At 42.6% G+C, this 21,116-nt stretch overlaps 1 protein-coding gene across 3 annotated transcripts; it reads right to left on the reverse strand.

Annotated features, from left to right (window-relative positions):
- Positions 1 to 1,709: 1,709 nt before the first annotated feature.
- On the reverse strand, positions 1,710 to 20,113 carry LOC118563898 (leukemia inhibitory factor receptor-like). Of its 3 annotated transcripts, none has more exons than XM_036139995.1 (9): positions 19,768 to 20,104; positions 16,560 to 16,711; positions 16,327 to 16,480; positions 11,003 to 11,284; positions 10,804 to 10,930; positions 9,306 to 9,442; positions 9,084 to 9,223; positions 8,840 to 8,999; positions 1,710 to 1,965 (listed from the first exon to the last, which is right to left on the reverse strand). In XM_036139995.1, exons 1-9 carry the CDS (start codon positions 19,892 to 19,894, stop codon positions 1,958 to 1,960), a joined length of 1,287 nt encoding a protein of 428 aa, XP_035995888.1. In that variant the 5' UTR covers positions 19,895 to 20,104; the 3' UTR covers positions 1,710 to 1,957. The 3 variants fall into 3 exon arrangements, with proteins under 3 accessions (XP_035995888.1, XP_035995886.1, XP_035995887.1); XM_036139993.1 differs by lacking the exon at positions 1,710 to 1,965 and adding an exon at positions 4,226 to 4,494 and having other exon boundaries at positions 19,768 to 20,113; XM_036139994.1 differs by lacking the exon at positions 1,710 to 1,965 and adding an exon at positions 4,228 to 4,494 and having other exon boundaries at positions 11,003 to 11,281; positions 19,768 to 20,110.
- Between the last annotated feature and the right edge of the window lie 1,003 nt (positions 20,114 to 21,116).

A 21,116-nucleotide genomic window follows, 5' to 3' on the forward strand; every position in this document is an offset into this window, starting at 1 on the left:
AATGATCAGTTGTAAAATGTTATCGGATTGTTTTTTTTCTTTCAACATTTAAAAGTTTCATCCCAACAATTTGTAGGAAAAAATTGTTGAATAATTTAGAAAATGAATCAACTAATTATTGTTTTTTTGGTGAATTTGAAACTTTTCCAGCCAAGTTAATACCCCCCCCCCCCCCCCCTCCCCCCCAAGTCGGTACCACTGGACCTTAAAGTGCTCAGCGCTAGATGGTCAGAGAGCTAAAAAACGTCGGATCCCCCCTGCAGGATGTGGAAATGTCTCACCCTAGTGGCCTGGAGCACTTCCTGTATACGGCGCTACTTTGCAGCTGTTCTTAACTTGCAGCATTTTGCCTTTGCATATAGTTTGTGTGTCAGCATAATTTCTGTTTACACTTTGTCTTTCTAATTTCTTCCATTTTGTGTTGTAGCCTCAGTGTTGTGTTTGCAGCGCATTTCTGTGCCTGCAGTGCGTTTGTACTTCTCGTTCACTGTAAAGTTTATTGCTGACGTCTCTCCACCTTGATATTGTGCAAAATACACACACCTGTGTACTCCAGAACAGGAAATTGCAAGAGAATCTGAGAATCCAACAACTGTCCTCAGAAATGTGGACAACAGCTGCTCAGATTGATCTTGTTCGTCATTCACAGCAAACATCAAAACAGCTTTTGGCTTAAAAAAAGAGCAACATATGGAAGCCAAAAACAATTCAGTTTTTTTTAAAGCAGATTAACTACTGTTAATATCATAAAACTTACATATTTACTTCCTATGATGTAAAAGTCTCAGTGTGAATGTAAAAGTGAACTTTTGAGCCTGTCTGTGTTCTCCTTCACCCTCCAGGGGGCACTGCTGCTACATAAGTGAAACAACTAAATAGTAACTATCAAAAAATATCCTTATACAACCTCGCTTCTTCATGCACACTGAGGACCGCTCGTTGGAGGTTTGTATGGGGATGATTTCCTGCTGCTTGACTGTCAAAACTACGAGCAAAGGCCGTTTAGCCATCAGCTCAACCCTCGAGGGACTAAAACTTTTGTGAAATGTGGCTATGAGCCTGTTATGAGGACACAGAGCTTCTAGTTCAAGGTTCAGGGAAAAACAGACAAAAATCACACAGAAGAAAGAAGAGTTGAAATTAGTCAACGATGAATTTCTGTCAAAACTCTCCTATATGTTAGCCATGGTTTAGATTTTAGACTCTAGTGTTTTTGGTTCAGATTCCTCAACAAAACTTGACAGACAGTTTTCAAAACTCGTCCTCAGTTGGACGTGTTAACAATCTGTTCACTTTACTTCTTTTTTCCAACAGTCTTCTCTGGATGTTTCACCTCCATCTTTAACCACAATATTGTGAAACTTTGAGCCAAAACATAAAGACTGAAGGTGACGATAGGGATTGTTTTTTTCTTCTCTAAACTTTCACACACAGAGCCACATCTCACCAAGGACTCAGTGCTTTCATAAGTTTTGACCTAAATATTTGGAAGACAAAGAGCAGATGTGTTTGTTTGCATTAGCAGAGGAAGTGTTCAGATCCCAGACTGCAGGGAAAGCTTCAACACTTTGACGTAAAAATGATTAAAATTAAAAGAATTTCTCCCTTTCACATCCTAATTATGTCCATTAGTTCAGAGATGATACTTGAATACATACCCAAACATGTAAAAGGTTAAAACTTAACAGTGCGGTAAGAACTACTCGCTATGTTTTTCATGTTTATTGTTTATTTTCTGATGTGAAGTCTTCAGAAGAACGCTCAGTTACACAGATGTGCGGGGTAAAGTCCATGTTAACCTCTCAGATTTGGAGACTTGTTTCTTTTTTTTGTGACGGCCATCCTGTGGTTGATTTCAGAAATCGTTCCTTTGGCAGCTGGTGAGCAGCTTCACTCACTTTGTTGGTGCAGCTGGGCTCATCTGGTGTAGTCGTTGCTCGCTGCTGCTGGGAGGCTCTCAGGCACCTGAGACAAACATTTAAAGACAGATCAGAAATAAGCAGGTTTTGGGCCTTTTTAGAGATGTTTTTTTGATAATTATATGACTGCATACTAGGTTGAATGTACACCTTTTGTGTTTATGGGTATGCTTTTTATGGACAAATAAATAAAAATAAACAAAAAGAGAGATTTGTGACTTAGAAAATGTAGGAACAGTAGAATGAAAATTGGTCAAACTTCTCATTCTTAAATAACAAATGTTTCGCCAGGTTAACAATTAACTTTGAATTGTGCTTAACTCCTTTACTATTTAGCACGTGTCAATCTACACGTTAGATATCAATCATTTCATAGCAACGGAAAGGAAGTAGCACAATACTGTGAAAACAAAGGATTTCTCGAGAGCTTAGTCTCACGGTAGCCCAAGGCTAGTGAACTCACAGCCCAGTTTAAAGTTTGAAAACTTATTTCTAATTCAAGACATTAAAAGTAATGAAAAAGTAAAGAGGAATGTCATGGGAGTGGTTAAAGAGGCATAGATGCGTAGAACATAAAAAAAAGAGATTTCCATTCGCCAAAAGCATAACAGGCCCAAAGGAATCAGGGTGGCAGGGAGCAAAAGACCACGTCGAAGGCAGCATAACGGAGTGTTATGCCATTATGACGTGACAGACTGCAGCTCCCAGCATGCAACACGTCTATGGAAACCACTCCATGGGAACCTTATCTGGTTGCCATTGAAACGACAGTAAGACGAAGACGCACCATGCTCTGCCTTCTTTTCTGGCAGTTTGCCAATTGGGAAGACACAAGCAGCTGTCCCTCATGCTGGATTTTCCCCACGTGGCACATGATTTATTTCCTCGCTGGTTCGACTTTTTGCCAAATCAGTTTCCCCCTGTATCTCTAAATGGGGAGGTCTTGGTTTTAACATTAAGTTAAATACATTTTTGATCCCACTGGAAGCCACTATCTTCCAGAGATCGACACAGACTCCGGTCGTTGTTTTGGCCAAACAAATCGTCGGAGAAGTGCCCAGAAAACTTGTTGTTTATGCTCCTCTCCGAACTGTGCCAAGTCTACCCGAGGTTCCGCCAGGAAGACACGGACGCTGATCAACGCCCCAGCACTGTTCTCCTTACCAGAGCAACACCAAGTAAAGGATTTCTTTTGGTCTTTTTTTTCACCCATAAGGTGATATTTTGTGCCTGGGCAGAACCTATTAGGAAAAAGTTTAATGTGTAATTGCTCCAAAAGGGAGTTTGTTTAACTGTGCTAAATATTTTCTCCAGTGTGCATGCATCATAAGTGCTTTTTGCTGTGAAGCTAGCTGCGCCATTCAGCTGAAATTAGTTTTCCTTCCCTTCGCTCTCTCTCTTTCCTTTGTCTGCCTACGTTCGGATTCCGGTTGGAGGTACACTTTGTTGGATACACCCTAGATTATTGGAACAGGTGGAAAATGGTGTCTTTCGATTTTGTCAGTTGAGGACGTTGAAGACGTATACATGTTTGAATTCCTGATGGTCGGATTTCTTGGATTTGGAGGATTTTTGTTGTATCAGCAACTTCAGAGGATGTCGGAGGCAAATATGGCCATGATCAGGCTGCCGGCCGCATTTGACATGATCACTAAGGCTGTGAACGAGCAGAACCGTAAGAGCCGCAAGCTGGATGTGATGGAACGCAGGCTGTCTGCAGTGGTTGAACTCAGAGGATAGATGGGATAAATCTGGATGTGAAATGCGGAAAAAAAACCAACAGATTTGGAATATTGGATTCGCCACGTGGAGCCAGCAACAAAGGACTCCAAGCTGAGGAAAATGTGTGCAGCTTGCTTCACAAAACAAAAAGTGCATTTGGACTAGGCTTCCCCTTATCTAAAACTCCCCTGGATGTTATGGCGAGAGGGTCCAGAACAGCTCCCCCTGCTCCCTCCTCCCCTGCGGACATCTATGGATGCATTCAGAACAGTGGCGCTGGTTGATAAACTTTCCATCATATCAAGGACAATGGCCTTCTGGACAGAGTTCATGGACAAACTGAACAAACATTCACTCACACACAACTGACGCACATAATCTACATAAACTTACATCCGACAAATCTCCAATGTAAACCCTCTGCATAAATGTTGTCTCGTCATTGTCAGGGTGCAGTTTTTACCTGCTGCACCCTAAACATTTTCCAGCACCTTCCTCCTCCCATACAGCCCCATCTGCGCTTTCCACTAATCACCTACACATGTCATGCTCTAATCACCCCGGATTCAATCCCCCTGCAAACCTCTCTTTAAAAGCTCTCCTCAGTCAGCTCTTCCCCACCATATCATCTTCACTCAAACCTCGTCCTGCCAGTGCTACCCACATCTGCCAGACAGAGCTTCATATGTCTGCCAGACAGAATTTCCTACGTCTGCCTGCCTGAGATCTCTACCTCAGTCTGCCGGTCCCAGTCTACTGCCTGCTCCAGCTCTGCCGCGTCTCCAACCTCAGTCATCTTCACCGTCTCTCGTCTGCTCCAGCCTGGTACAGTCTCTGGTCTCCTCCTCCACAACTAATAAAATAAAACTCTTAAAACGAAACTCTGTGTGTGTGGTGGTGGTGTTCAGGTTCATCAGAACAAATCCTGACAGTCATATGTGCTTTTCTCGTGCTGCTGTTTTTTGATATCTCAAACTAAATATGCATTTATTTCCTCTCCCTCCCCAAATGTGGCTCCTATCTTTCCACAAAGTTCAAAGGCAGCGCCCTATGAAAACTGCATCAGGCGGTTTGGAAGAATGCACCTAACGGCTGCACCAAATGGCTGTGTTCTTTGGCAACCCAAGACCTCAGTCAAATCGTTCCCCCAAAAGGTTTGTGATGTATGTGATGGATGGTTGTACTGGAACTATAATTTCAATTACAATGCAAATTGTAGTTGACAATAAAGATTGATTTATTGATTGATTGATTGATTGAAAAAAGGCAGGACAACACAGAAGGGAGCAACAGAGCCCAGAGCTGATGGAGAAGGAGAATAATTTACAGGGGACGGAGAAAAAAAACATAAAGAATTCAAATATAATAAAAAAACAACATGTGAATCAAGATGAACAAATAATCTAATCAGAATGATAGCAATAAGATAACAACAGTGTCATAATCTTGTCAGTAATGCTGGTCTGATTCATCACCTGACACACCTGTGCAGCTCTGTCATCATCACTCATCAGATCCATCTGCTCCTGTCACTTTATAACCTGCTCTCAGACCAGGCACTAGTGCCAGATTATTTCGGGCCAATGGTGAGACTTATTCCAGCGCTCTGTTCCTGACTTCCTGCCTGCCTATTTCCTAACCTGTTCTGCCTTCTGTTTCTCTGAGCCTGCCTTTCCCCTGTCTGACCGGATTGCCTGTCTGTTACCGGATGTGGACCTGTGCCCTGACTCTGCCTTGGATTTCCCCCTAGATTCTTTCTGCATCTTGGATCACCCGGCTCTGACACTGGACCTCACCTCGGACTACGGATGCTGGAAATTCCCCCTAGACCTCCTGCTTGTCATCGTTATCATGGTTCTGACATTCTGCCTGTCCCCTGACCACCGAGTACCAGCCGGAGCTCACCTCAGGGCTTCCCTGATCAGATCGAGGATCGTTTGCGTACCGACCAAGCAGACGGAGCCTGCCCTCACTGTTTCCACCAGTGAGTGGGTGAGAAGGTTAGTGACCGTTACCTCTGTAATCCCGAATAGTTGGTGTGGTAACTAAAAGATGGACCCATCACCAGACAAAAAGTGGTGTGCAGGCGTGGAAGAATCCATTTCAAAATTAGAAGCTGGCATTTGTGAAATCCTTACTCATTTACATAACCAGACTTCACCCGCTCTGCCACTTCCGCATTCGTCAGCCCCAGTCACCACTCGACGCACTACTACGTCGGCTAGTCCGGAGCCACAACTTTCTCCGCCCAAACTCTTCAGGGGCAGCCCCACCCAGTGTGGGTTGTTTCTCATGCAGTGTGAGATTCATTTTGAGTTACAGCCATCGGCCTATCTCACTAATCGCTCTAAGATTGCATATGTGATCTCTCTGTTAGCAGGCAAGGCTAAATTATGGGGGACTTCCGAGTGGCAGAATAACTCCAGCATCTGTCACTCCCGTCACTTCTCACGGGAGCTAGTTCGATTATTCAGCCCAGTATTACCCTGTAGGGAGGCCACCAGGGGGCTCCTGTCCTTAAAACAATGGGATAATTCAGTTTCTGAATATATTGAATTTCATCTGTTGGCCACTGATAGCCGCTGGAATGAGGATGCGCTCATGGATGTGTTTAGGATTCCAGCGGCGCCTCCTGGCACCGGCTTGGGCATACAGCTCCGACCGACTCGTGGACATTTTCATTAAAAAATGCCGCCAAACCCGCTACAAACTACTCATCTACCCAGCCGATCAGTACATGACTGCCAGCGCCTGCTGGAGTTACGGTCATGTAGTGTTGTTGGACTTGTAATCACTACTACGCTTCATTGTTTACGCGGCTTCAGAGTACTCCAGGTGCCAGTCCCGGGGGCCTGCGAGGCGGCGGACTTGACGAGCAGCTCACGCCGAAGGAGGGCCAAGCAGAAGCGGTGCAGCCGGCCGAAGAAAAGCAGCTGTTGCAGAGGTTTAGCAGCTAAGCTAAAGGCTAACCCTTTAGATCGTCGCTTCCATCCATCTTGCTCTCTAATGTCCACTCACTGGACAACAAAATAGACCATTTACAACTCGAGCTCTCTGCAAAGAGGGAGTTTAGAGACTGCTGCACTCTCATCCTGATGGAGACATGGCTTACCTTATCAATCCCAGACAACGCCGTTAGCCTGGAGGGGCTAGATACTTTCTGCGCCAACAGAAGTAAACAACTCAGCGGTAAGACTCGGGGAGGCATTTACATCAACAACAACAACTGGTGTAAAAATGCTAGAATAGTCACAAGCTTTTGCTCTCCGGACATTGAGCTCCTGATTATTAGCTGCAGACCTTTTTACCTACCCAGAGAGTTTACTGTTGTTATCATCACCGCGGTTTATGTGCCTCCCAGCGCAAACACAAAAGAGGCTATGGGTGTTCTCTATCGGACTATCTCTGCTGCAATCTGCACACACAGAGGGGGTTTTCATCATTGCTGGGGATTTTAACCAGGCAAATATAAAAACTGTTCTCCCTCATTTCTACCAACATGTGGATTTTGCAACTCGGGGAGAGAACACTCTAGACTTAGTTTACAGAAAAAAAAGGCGCATTCAGAGTAGCCCCCACCCCCACCTGGGCTCTTCAGACCATGAGGGGGCCATGAAGGCGCTCCAGGACTGTTTTGAGTGCTCTGACTGGAACATGTTCAAAGCTGCAGCAACATATGAGGACAAGATCAACATTGATGAGTATGACCATGACTGTGTCAGCCTACCTCAGCAAATTCATTGAGGACATCAGCACCACCAAGACCATCATCACCCGTGCCAACCAACAACCCTGGATTACTGAGGAGGTCCATCAAGCGCTAAAAGCACGGAACTCCGCTTTCAAGTCTGGTGACAAGGAGGCTCTGAGGACAGCAAGGGCCAACCTCAACCGGGCCATCAGGCTAGCGAAGCGGAACTACACAAGAAAATCCAGGAGCTTTTCCATGACGCCAGCAACACCAGGAGCATGTGGAAAGGCATACAGGCGATCACTGACTACAACACGCCCTCCCCCCCAGTGGGTGAAGTTGATGCTGACTTCCTTAATCAACTAAAGAACTTCTTTGGGAGATCTGAGGCACTGAACAGCACTCCAGCAGTGAAAGCTGCTCCCCATCAGGAAGAGGAGGTCCTCTGCCTTGACACAGCCGACGTGTGGAAGACTCTGAGGAGAGTCAACCCGCGGAAGGCCCCAGGTCCTGACAACATACCTGGGCGGGTGTTCAAGGAGTGTGCAGGTCAGCTGGCTGGTGTCCTCACAGACATTTTTAACACCTCGCTGGACCAAGCCACTGTGCCAGCATGCTTTAAATCTGCCTCCATCATTCCGGTGCCAAACAAACCTCAAGCCACCTGTTTCAACGACTATCTGCTTGTTGCACTGACTCCCATCATGATGAAGTGCTTTAAAAGGTTGGTAAAAGAACAGATCGTCTCCAGTTTCCCACCAACACTCGACCCGCTCCAGTTTGCCTACCGGCGGAACCACTCCACTGAGGAATCTATCTCCTCCACTCTCCACCTGAGCCTGACACACTTCTTCTAAGGTCAAGTACTTTTGGAACGACCAAGCACTTTAAGAAACTCAAGCATCTGTTCACCTCTGCTTCTGTACTAATATCCCCCGACCAGGATAGACAGTTTGTTGTCGAAGTGGACGCCTCGAGCACTGTAGTAGGGGCAGTTTTGATTCTGCAAGTGGCTCTCTAACCACTAGACCACCACTGCCATGGCATAAATCCATGTAGAAAACATTTTAACATACATTGACAATGGTTAAAATGGCATAGCTAGGACTAAGTCATAAAAAGATTTATTACTTGAACATAATTGTAATGATAGATTATAAAAGTGTTGAAATTGTGACAAGGAGGACAAATTAGATGCAAATATGTGTAATGGGGAACTTTACATGGATTCTACATTTTAGACAGAAATGCAGGATTAATAAGTAACGGCTTCTTCCTACTCCTTTTTAAACTTGAGATAAGATTTTTCCTTATATGTTCGAAATAAGTGTTTCAGCTTTCAAAAAGAGAAAAAATAAGGTATTGTGACAGTCAGTGCCAGACTAGAGATTGTCTTGAATACATCTAAAGTCTGGTGAGGAGATCTTAAAATTACCTTAAGAAAAGTACCTAAAGTAGACAAATGTTCGGATCGGAGGTGTTGGTGTGCGCTGCGTCAGATACCCACCATCACCCAACGTGCGAAAGGTCACGGTTTTGCTCCATGTGCCCCATTTCCAGAAATGTTCAGCTGTTCTGCACCGGACCTTCACTTGATATTCCCAGTTTGGTCTCAGATCAGTTAAAATGGCAGCTTTCAGCCCGACACCGTGTTCAATCTGGGGAAACTATGTGGACAAAAGAGAGTTTAAGTTTAAGATTTTTTACGAAGGGATGTCTCCTGTTCCTTTTTATCCTCACTGAAGACGTACATGCCCCTCTGTGTCTGTGATGTTGGTCTGGCACGTCAGGCTCAGGTTATCGTACCACTTCACAGTCCACCTCCAGCTAAGTATGGCAGTCCTGGCGTTTACATCAGCAACTGTTAGCTCATGTGGAGCCAACATGTGAACTGAAACAAAGAGAAACTGTGACAGCTGAATTCAGTTAAAGAAGTCAGGTGGTTTTAGCTTCCAAAAGGCTGTAAAAAGTACCTCTCTTGGTCAGATCTGCAGTGTCTTGGATCTCCACCTTTCCAAGGTGGTTCCAAGCTGTTAGAGTCCAGTTCTTCTCACCAACTTCGACCTTTAGCTTTTTAGAGCATCTTCCTTTATTTTCAGAGTCACATTTACTGCAAGACAAAAAATAGGCTTTGATCATACCTGCAAAACATGAACAAGGAGAGCATATGAAATATTACACTATCATAATTTATTTAACAACACCTCCTCAAACAAATTATAGAGGGGAAATCCTGAGCCATCACCACGATCCATAGAACCACCATCAGCAGCAATGTCTCTCAGCAGGGATTTTTTAGTCCGACTATTAGTTTTAAACATTGCAGAGGAGTTGTGGAGCTCTTCTAAGGCTTTAGTTTACCGAGGTTTCTCTAAATGTCCCAACATTAAGAATGGCAGTGTCTGTTGTTTTATTTCTTCTTTTTTCCCCCAGATATTCTCTTGCAGATTTGTTGCTGTTTTTTCGGACTATTTGCTGTTTCACGTTATTGTGACAACATCATTTGTCAGGTTAGATTTCCATGCCAACTTGCTAACGTGCTATTTTGATTGTCATGCTAACATGTTAACAGAGAACAATGCTAATTAGATGCTAAATGCTAATTTGCTCATTGTCATATAGACATCCTTGCTAAACTGCTATGGTGTGTGGATTAACATACCAGCATTTTATCCGGGTAGATATTTAGACAAACCTTCTAGCATGCCAATTATTTATTCATGCAATGAGCGTGAGACAATGTTGCCAGACTGGGTGGGTTTCCATCCATATGAGCTTCTTTTTAACACATTGGGTATGAAAAAAATTGCTTTAGATGATTATTAAAATTTGGTCGGTTTTAGGAAAACTAAATTGTACCTTGTAATAAAACGCTGTTTCCATGCATTCATTTTTTAGTTAATTAATTTTGAAATGTCTAGACCCTGTTGAACACGACATCATCAATGATTAAAAATCATTGGTTAATCAAGTTTCACTATGAAAAGGTTTCAGTCAATGTCAACTATAAACAACCCAATAAGACTTCAGCTGTACAACTGAAGTGGCTGCTGTTGTGTGTGAAAGAGAAACATTGGTTTGCTTCACAACCTGAGAGACAAACATTTTTATACTAAGTTACATTTACAAGTCCTTTTGGAGAAAGCGTTCTTGTCTAGGTCAGGGGTGTCCAAACTTTTTGGCTCGTGGCCTGAAATTCTCAAGTCAAAAGTACTCCAGGGCATAACAATAACAATAAAAGAAAAAAAAAATTAAATATATATATATCTTGTGAATTGTTTTTACCTGCTTTAAAAAACATATGCCCATTTTAATGAAACAAATCTTTCAGATTTTCTGAAGGAAAAGTTAAAAATGGGTTTGTTATCATATTTACTATCAAATTAAATAGAATGTAAAAAGTGTGGCCCAGGCCTGGGCCTGGTTCTTTCTTGGTTTCTACACAAATATATTTGGATCATTTCCTTTTACCTTCCATCCAGCTGATACTGTGTCGGACTCTTTGCTACCACCATTGTGCCTCTTCCTTCCCTCCAGAGGCATTCCACTGACTCCAGATCCCGAGTTTCACACCAAAGATCTCTAACATCAGGTGGGTCTGAGTCAGAAAGCTGAGTTTACTCACTAGTAAGAAGAATTTCACGGAACCAGAATTTCACAGAGAACTTACAGCCAACAAAAACAGTAGATCCATAGTGTCCCTTTGATGGTTCTTTGGTCATACACAAGACATCAAGACCCTGAGCTGGGACTTCCTCCAGCTGCAAAGTCAGGGCGTATCTCTGCTCACTGATCTTGGTGATGCTCATGTTTCTGCCTGTGGATCTACTCAGAAACATCTTATCAAACTTTTCACCATCTGGGACGACACAGCAGAAGGTGGCGGTGCTGCCAACATCAAACACCGCATCCTGAGGGAAGACTCTTTCCCCACCAGAGCCAGTTTGACCTCCAGAAGAACCAAAAGAGCGTTAAAACACAGCATTAGGCGTAGGACTGAAGGGTTTTGATGTAAGCAATCGTGGATTGCATCACTTCCTGTTTGCGGTAAGGCGTATTGTGTCACTTCCTGTTGTTGCTGTGTGAACGACGGAGCTTTGCTCCAGGCTCTCTCGCTTTTTATCTTTAAACCTCTTTGCTGTAACATCTGTTTCCAAACATAAGCACTTTTAAAAACATTGTCTGTGGCTGCTCATCACATTTGGGAACTCCTCGTGTTTCACACGGTTTGTTCTTTGGCGTGATAATAGGGCGTTAGCCTAGCTTTAGCCTAGCGCTAGCCTAGCGCTAGCCAAGCCTTAGCCTCATAATGGCTTCTCCGTTTCTGACTAAGTCTCCTATCTGCTGCTCTCTGTGTCAGATGTTCAGTTATTCCTCTGCCTCCTTTAGTGATGATGGTACATGTAATAAATGTAGTGTTTTTGTAGCTTTGGAGGCGAGGGTGTCAGAATTGGAGACCCGGCTCCGTGCTGTTGAAAAACCAGCTGATAGCCGCTCTTTTGCTAGCGCGGAGCCGCATAGAGTAACTTCACGTAGCGAACCTAAAGCAGTAGCACCCGAGCAGCCTGGTAACCAGGCTGGCCGGGTGACAGTTCGTAGGAAGCATAGCTCTAGATTACAGACCCCAGATCACCACCAACCCATCTGCGTTTCTAATAAATTTTCCCCTCTGAGCGACAATCTCGCCGAGGAGCCGACCTTAATTATTGGCAGCTCCATAATGAGAAATGTGGCACTAAAGAAACCAGGGACCATAGTTAAATGCCTACCAGGGGCCAGAACAGGCGACATAGAATCCTACCTAAAACTACTGGCTAAGGATAAGCGTAAATACCGCAAAATTGTTATTCACGCTGGCGGTAATGACACCCGGTCACGCCGATCAGAGGTCACCAAAGTTGGTGTTGCTTCGGTTTGTGAGTTTGCTAAAACTATGTCGGACTCTGTAATTTTCTCTGGTCCCCTGCCTGATCTGACCAGTGATGACATGTTTAGCCGCATGTCATCATTCAACCGCTGGTTGTCTAGGTGGTGTCCAGAAAACGACGTGGGCTACATTGATAACTGGAGAACTTTCTGGGGAAAACCTGGTCTGATCCGGAGAGACGACATCCATCCTACTTTGGATGGTGCAGCTCTTCTTTCTAGGAATATGGCCGGATTTATTAGTTCTCCTAAATGCTGACAACCCAGGGTCCAGACCAGGAAGCAGAGCCGTAGTTTAACACACCTCTCTGCAGCTTCTGTACTGTTACCCACCCATTATCCTATTGAGACGGTGTCTTTCCCACGGCCAAAACTTAACAGATCAAAAACTGATCTAAAAGGAACAAATCATAAAAACCTAATAAAAATCAATATGGTTCACCTTGAACCTAAAAATAAAATAATAAAATGTGGTCTATTAAATATAAGGTCTCTCCCTCCAAAGACTTTGTTAGTTAATGAATTGATTTCTGATAATCAGATTGATTTGTTTTGTCTCACAGAAACCTGGCTACAAGAGGACTACGTTAGTATAAATGAGTCAACCCCCTCCAGTTATTCAAATTTCCACATTCCCAGATCTGTGGGAAGAGGAGGAGGAGTGGCAACCATCTTTCAGTCTGATTTATTAATTAGTCCCAGGCCAACTAATAATTACAGTTCTTTTGAACATTTAACCCTCAGTTTCCCTCATCCAAACTGCAAAGCAATAAAACCTCTTCTGTTTGTTGTTTTGTATCGTCCACCAGGCCCTTACACTCAGTTTTTGGATGAGTTGTCAGATTTCTTATCTGATTTGGTGTTAAATACTGATAAGGTTATTATAGTGGGTGATTTTAACATCCATGTTGACACTGAATGTGATAACCTTAGTGTAGCCTTTAAAACTATCCTAGATTCAATTGGTTTTGCTCAAAATGTGCATGAACCGACGCACTCTCGGCTCCATACTTTAGACCTTGTTCTGACATATGGCATTGATTGTGAAGAATTAACAGTATTCTCTCACAACCCTGTCCTGTCTGATCATTTTTTAATAACATTTGAGTTTAATCTAACTGAATTCTCCACCCCCAAAAGAAGGTACCATTATAGTAGATTTTTATCGGATAATGCTGTATCAAAACTTAAAGAGTCTGTCCCCTTTTTAATATCCTCCGTATTGCAGAAATGCCCTGTAGATGGCAGCATTGCTGTTTCTTCCCATTCACAAATCGATACCTTTGCTAACAATGTGACTTCCTCATTGCGTTCTGCATTAGACATTGTAGCTCCCTTGAAAAAGAAGGTGATTATTCACAGGAAGCTGGCTCCTTGGTTTAATTCAGAGCTGCGTTCCTTGAAGCACAATGTTAGGAAATTGGAGAGAAAATGGCGCTCTACACACCAAGAGGAATCCTACTTAATCTGGAGGGACAGACTATTGTTGTATAACAAGACCCTCCGCAGAGTTAGAGCAGCATATTTTTCATCATTAATTGAAGAGAATAAAAATAATCCTAGATTTCTCTTTAGTACAGTTGCCAAACTTACCCAGAGCCACAGCTCTGTTGATCCATCCATTCCCTTAGCTCTTAGTAGTAATGATTTTATGGGATTCTTCATAAATAAAATTGATGCCATTAAAAATAAAATAATTGGCATCCTCCCAAACATGATTACCTCGTCCTCAGTAAGTGAGGCAGCATTGGAGGAATCTTTAGAATCTGCGCAGTGTTTGAACTGTTTAGAAGCAGTAGAGCTTTCTGAGCTATCTAAAATTTTAGCTTCATCTAAACCTTCTACCTGTATGTTAGACCCAATCCCAACCAAGTTGTTTAAGGACATATTCCCTTTGATCAGTGGCACTATTTTAGACATGATTAATCTATCCTTAGTAAATGGATATGTACCACAGGTTTTGAAAGTAGCTGTTATTAAACCTTTACTTAAGAAACCTTCTCTTGATCAAGATGAGTTAGTAAATTACAGACCTATATCTAATATTCTTTTCTTATCTAAAATTCTTGAGAAAGTAGTTGCTAATCAACTTTGTGAACATTTACAAAGTAATGACCTACTTGAGGAGTTTCAGTCAGGCTTCAGAGCTCATCATAGCACTGAAACAGCTCTGGTGAAGGTCACTAATGATATTCTCATGGCCTCAGATAATGGACTTGTGTCTATACTTGTCCTGTTAGATCTCAGTGCTGCATTTGATACAGTTGATCACAATATTCTCCTACAAAGACTTGAACATACTGTAGGGATTAAGGGGAAAGCATTAGGCTGGTTTAAATCTTATCTGTCAGACAGATTCCAATTTGTTCATGTTAATAATAAATCTTCCTCAAACTCTAGGGTCACCTGTGGAGTACCACAGGGTTCAGTCCTTGGACCAATTCTATTTACTATATATATGCTTCCGATAGGCAAAATTATCAGACAGCATGGGATTAATTTCCACTGTTATGCTGATGATACTCAGCTATATTTATCCATAAATCCTGATGAATCCAATCAATTACTTCGACTGCAGTCATGTCTTGATGACATCAAAAGCTGGATGACTTTAAATTTCCTGCATCTAAATTCTGACAAGACCGAAGTTTTAATCTTTGGGCCAGAGTCCTCAAAAAATAAACTTCTTAACCAATCACTTAATCTGGGTGGCATTAACCTGGCCTCTGGTAATAAAGTAAAAAATCTTGGTGTTATTTTTGACCAAGACATGTCATTTAAATCCCATATTAAACAGGTTTCCAGAGTTTCCTTTTTTCACCTCCGGAATATCGCCAAAATTAGAAACATTCTGTCCAGGAGTGATGCTGAAAAACTGGTCCATGCATTTGTTACTTCAAGGCTGGACTATTGTAATTCTTTACTATCAGGAAGTCCACAAAATGCAGTTCAAAGCCTTCAGCTGATCCAAAATGCTGCAGCAAGAGTTCTGATGAAAATCAACAAGAGGGATCATATTTCTCCAATTTTAGCTTCCCTTCATTGGCTTCCTGTTAAATCAAGAATAGAATTTAAAATTCTTCTTCTAACGTATAAAGCCCTTAATAATCAAACTCCATCATATATCAGAGCTCTGATTACCCCGTATGTTCCTAACAGAGCACTTCGCTCTCAGACCGCAGGTCTGCTGGTGGTTCCTAGAGTCTCTAAAAGTAGAATGGGAGGCAGATCCTTTAGCTATCAGGCTCCTCTCCTGTGGAACCAACTCCCAATTTTGGTCCGTGAGGCAGACACCCTGTCTACTTTTAAGACTAGGCTTAAAACTTTTCTTTTTGACAAAAATTATAACTAGTGACTCATGTTACTCTCAGCTACCTTTATAGTTTTACTGCTATAGGCTTAGGTTACTGGAGTATATCAGGATCTAATTTTCTCACTATATTGAGTTCTACTGTTCTTCAATTATGCATTATGTGTTGTCATTTCTGCTTTAACTTTCTGTTCTCTCTCTTTTCTCTTCATAGTAGGTACACCTGGTCTGGCGTTCTGTTAACTGTGACATCATCCAGAGAAGACGGCTCACCCGCTACTACCATCTAATGTAGAACAGATTACTAGATCAATGTGTGCTTCTGTGCTTTTTTGTTTCTCTTGTTGTGTCTCTGTTCTGTCTTCTGTAACCCCAGTCGGTCGAGGCAGATGACCGTTCATACTGAGCCCGGTTCTGCCGGAGGTTTTTTTTCCCGTTAATGGGTGGTTTTTCTTCCCACTGTCGCTTCATGCTTGCTCAGTATGAGGGATTGCAGCAAAGCCATGTACAATGCAGATGACTCTTCCTGTGGCTCTACGGTTCCCCAGGAGTGAATGCTGCTTGTCGGGACTTTGATGCAATCAACTGGTTTCCTTATATAGGACATTTTTGACCAATCTGTATAATCTGACCCAATCTGTATAATATGATTGAACTTGACTTTGTAAAGTGCCTTGAGATGACATGTTTCATGATTTGGCGCTATATAAATAAAATTGAATTGAATTGAATTGAATTAAGCTGAGGTTGCTATTTACCAGGAAGAGTCTTTTCTTGTTCCAGCTGGCTCATCTGGTTTTGGACTAGGGATCTCAGCCTGAAGGTGTGAGAAGCACACTCCAACGGCAAATAAGACGTCCAGTTCCAGGAATGAGTCGATCCAATGTCGTCCGGCATCACAGAGACTTTATCCTGAAATATTTCCACAGTCATGTCAGCGGCAGAGTCGGCAAGTGGGATTGTTAGTCATAAACCACGACAATGAACTCACAGAATAAACTTCTTTGTTTTCAATGAGAACTGTCATATTGTAGGTGATCGGGTCATTCAGAGCCAAGCATGATGCGTCGTCTTCCCACTCTGCCAGGAGCGTCTGACCCAAACCCCAGACGGTTAGGTTCTGAGGTCCGCATCGTGAAACACCTGGGAAAGAGATAGTCATTGTTGCTGAGCTCCTTGTTTTGATCAAGGGGGACAGACAGTATCACTAGTGAAGCATCATTAAAGGAAAATTTGTTTATATTTTTGAATCTTCATATTGAATTTGAACGTTTGACTCGGATGTAGATCTGGAAGGTGACGTTTTAGATTTGCTGGACCTTCTACGTTTCAACCCTCACCTACGGTCATCAGATAGGGATCATGTCCTAAAGAATGAGAACCTTTTGTTGGGCCATCTCAGTACTGATAGACTACACCTCCCAGCATTCATTGCGGCTCTAATGTCACTGACTGAGGCTTTAGAAGACAATGAAATGTGAAGAAAATTTCTGTCCATTAGCCGACTCGGACGAAGGCAGAGCTGTGCAAACTCTCAGCTATCCAAGAAAACAAGCAAAAACAAACACTGACAAGGACTCCTGGATGGATGTCCAAATGTTTTCAGAAAAATACTGATGGAAAGTCGGATTGACTCCGCTTTAAGCCAATTTGTGGGAGCTCTAAAATCTCTGTTTGTGTATCCAGTAACATTACCTTCTTGGATGAAGAACATGGATCAGGAGCCTGTCATCAAAATGTGTGGAGGACCAACACAAAGTAGTGGAAGGAAAAGGACGCTTGACTTTCAAAATGCTTCACAACTCGAATGGTCTGGTGTGCATTTGGTTTCACACCAGGTTAAAGGTGCATGGTGCAAGTTCTGATGTTAAATACTACTTCTTCTACTTCCCATGCATGCCCTAATTGACTGACGTGTAAAAAGAGTTTTCCTCTCTTTACTGCAGTTGCCTCTATAGGCTGGATTTGTCAGTTCATGAGAAAGTGATTCAGGTCAAATCCCTTGGGTGTGCGCGTTGGTGTGACGGGCAGCAATTAGTTTCCTTCTAATCAGTAACTGGAGTCCATTTCTGTTTAATTTAATATGTTTATTTCATGTTAACCTGAAGGCAACATGAAGTTTGGAGGTCTGTGGCGATTTACTCTTCATAAAGTTCATGATCTCTCCTCACTCTGCTCTTTAGCATCTGGATTGGATACACCTTTGACCATGGAAGTGGTGGAACACCTGATTTCCTGTATTAGGATGGGGGAGCGAATACTTTTGACAGTATTGTGAATAAATATATTTAGGAAAAAATATTTCTGTTTTGAATATTTCTACTAAAATGTCCTCATTCAGAACAAGGCAGAACTAAAGTCGAATATCTGACTGTATGAACCAACTTGGAAATTAAGGCTGATTCAGTCTGATTTATTAATTAGTCCCAGGCAAATTAATAACTACAATTCCATAGAACATTTTAACCCTTAGTTTCCCTCATTCAAACTGAAAAGCAATAAAAAGCCCTTCTGTTTGTTGTTTTGTATCGTCCACCAGACCCTTGCTCTCCGTTTTTGAATCAACTCCCAGTTTTGGTCCATGAGGCAGACTCTTTGTCTGACTAGGCTTAAAACTTTCCTTTTTGACAAAGGTTCTTGTCAGAGTGGCTCATGTTACCCTGAGCTACCTCTATAGTTATGCTGCTATAGGCTTAGACTGCTGGAGGACATCAGGGCCTATTTCTCTCTCTCTGCTGAGTTCTCCTACTGCTCTCCAATCTGCATTGTTTGTTGTTATTTCAGCTTTTAACTTTATGTTCTCTGTCATTTTTCTCTCCATAGAAGGTATACCTGGTCTAGTGTGCTGTTAGCTGTGACATCATCAGGGGAGGCAGATCATCCTCTATTACTATCTAACATAGAAAGTACTCCTGGGTCAATGGGAGCTTCTGAGCTTTCTGTGTCTCTGCTCTGTCTTCTCTTAGCCCCAGTGGGTGGAGGCAGATGAGCGTTCACACTGAGCCTGGTTCTGGTTCTGCTGGAGGTTCTCCTCCCTGTTAAAGGGGAGTTTTCCTCTCCACTGTCGCTTCATGCATGCTCAGTATGAGGGATTGCTGCAAAGCCATCATCAACGCAGACGACTGTCCACTGTGGCTCTACGCTCTTTCAGGAGGAGTGAATGCTGCTTGGAGAGACTTGATGCAACCTGCTGGGTTTCCTTAGAGAGGAAATTTTTTGACCAATTTGTATAATCCGATTGAACTTGACTTTGAGATAACACGTGTTGTGAATTGAGGCTGTATAAATAAAATTTAATTGAACTGACTTCTGATAGCATCAGCTGGAGAAACAGTCAACAGGCCCATGGTAACTCTGGATCAGCTGCAGAGATCCACAGCTTAGGTGTGAAAACAAACTATCAGTTGTTTCCTCCTTGAGTTTTATGGAAGAGTGCAAAGAAGAAAGTTACAGGAAGTTCTATTAAGTTTGCTATGAGCTGTGTAGAAGAAACTGTAAACAGGAAGTTGCTCTTATCAGAGGAGACCAGAACTGACCTTTCTGGCCAACAAACGAGACACAAACTGCTCATCATCTTAAACACACTATTCCTGCAGAGAAACATGCTGGCAGCATCAAACTGATGGGGAGATGGATGGAGCTAAATCCAGGACAACAATGGAAGGAGACCCGTTAGAGGCTGCAGAAGACCTGAGACTGAGGTGGAGGTTCACCTTCCAGCAGGACAACCACCCTGAACATGCAGCCAGAGATATTATGGGATGGTTTAGATCAAAGCAGATTCATGGGTTAGAATGGCCTAGTCAAAGTCCCAGATCTGTATCCTACTGAAAATCTGTGACAGGGCTTGAATACTGATGCTCCCAGATGTTCTCGGTCCAATCTAAGTGAGCAGGAGATGCTCTACAAATGAAGAATGAGGAACAACCTTCAGTCTGTAGATGTTCAAAGCTGGTCTGCATGTTTCTGATTCACTTTTAAGGATTTAGAAAAACTGACATCAGTTCATAACTACTTCCAACATGGCTGACCCATTTTAAAACTCTTAGCTGGTTCTTAGTTTCCTGCAGTCTGAGCCTTCCAGTGAAACATGCTAGATTTTCTTCCTTTCATGCAAAAACATTAAAGCTGGTTTTGTGCAGAAACGGTGTACTGTTAGAAGTAAACCCAGAGATAGGAGAGGAAGACGGAGAACTCACCTGTTTGCTGTCCGTCTTGTTCACTCAGACTCAACAGAAGCAACAAGAAAAGCCAGGTCGCAATCATTTTCATCCTCCTTCTCCTTATCTGCTCCCACATGTTGTGATTATTTAAACTGTCAACCATCCACTCTGTTTTAGATGTAATTAAAAGAAAATAAAGAGGTCCGGATCACTCAGAGGGATCCTGGAGCTTTGAGTCAAACTGAATGATGTCGGAGTGTTGGGTTACTCCCAGAAACAGCCCTCCCTGCAGACGCAGCCAACCGAACGTACTGTGCAAATGCAGGAGTTCACAGAGATTGTGAAATCCATGAGGACCTCCTAACAGGAAACGGAGCGGCTGCATTCCAGTAACTGTTAGTCAAAGTGGCCAGATCAGACATGCAACAAGAGCGCCGAGTTGCCTGGAAATGACTTCAGCAAAAATAACCATAGCTGGTTTAATAGGCACAGAAACGAAACCACAAGCAGAATATTTTATTCCATGGAAAGCAAACTGTGGCCCGGACTGTGACGTAATCCGGGAAACAGACCGTGGGATTAAAAACATGGCATGTTTGATCAGCTCTGAGCAGAGCAGTAATCTGATGATTCAGCAGTTCAGCCAACGTCCTAAAAATGAGGAACAAAAGAGGAAGTTATGGTGAGAAATGTACAACTTTTCTTCTCGCCACAGGATTACGATTCAGGGAAAAGTGCGGATAAGCAGAACCAGTCAGAACATGTTTACACTCTGTTTATTGTCAGCTAATGAAATGCATTGGTGTTACGCATCGTATCAGTGCGGCCGGTTGGTTTGATATCGTTTATCTAAATACTCTCAGCTGGTGTTACAAAATCCCAGGAATTTTCTAGCTTGGAAAACTTTACCTGAGAATTTATACAAATTTATGAGGAAAAATTCCTGGGGAATGAATTTTTTTCAGCATAATTGTCAAAAAAAAAAAAAAGAACCCAATATCTACCCAAGTACCAAGGAGTACATATTCCAGCTAATTCCCACAATACCAATGAAAAGTTTCCAGGCTGGAATATTTCCAAAATGCTCGACTTTAACTGACTACCAAAGCAGCCTTAAGTGATGGAAAACAACTTTTTCAGGTTTAATTTATGCTGACGTTCCAGCATAAATTACTTCAATGACCTTTTCTAACTTCCCATATCAGTCAGCTGTGCTGCAGTCTTAACCCTAGCTGGTACCTGAAGAGGAGCTTTTTATCAGAGTTCTCTCTGCTAGTGCTACAGCTACCGTACATATCAGCTAATTAAACTATACCACACCTTGCTACAGCTGCAACTACTTGTATTACGGTCCCAAATTTTATTTTATTATTTAGGGCCATCAG

This window comes from Fundulus heteroclitus, chromosome 8, assembly GCF_011125445.2.
Source record: "Fundulus heteroclitus isolate FHET01 chromosome 8, MU-UCD_Fhet_4.1, whole genome shotgun sequence".
NCBI classification, from domain to species: Eukaryota; Metazoa; Chordata; class Actinopteri; order Cyprinodontiformes; family Fundulidae; genus Fundulus; species Fundulus heteroclitus.

What these genes read in the sequence shown, in the direction of transcription:
- LOC118563898 (XM_036139993.1), bottom strand. Translation starts at nt 19,894, where the DNA reads ATGGTTGACAGTTTAAATAATCACAACATGTGGGAGCAGATAAGGAGA. An exon ending in ATCTACTGTTTTTGTTGGCT is followed by an intron (nt 10,931 to 11,002) that starts GTAAGTTCTCTG and finishes TTTCTGACTCAG; the next exon opens with ACCCACCTGATGTTAGAGAT. An exon ending in CTTTCGCACGTTGGGTGATG is followed by an intron (nt 4,495 to 8,839) that starts GTGGGTATCTGA and finishes TTATTTTATTAG; the next exon opens with TTGTGGAGGAGGAGACCAGA.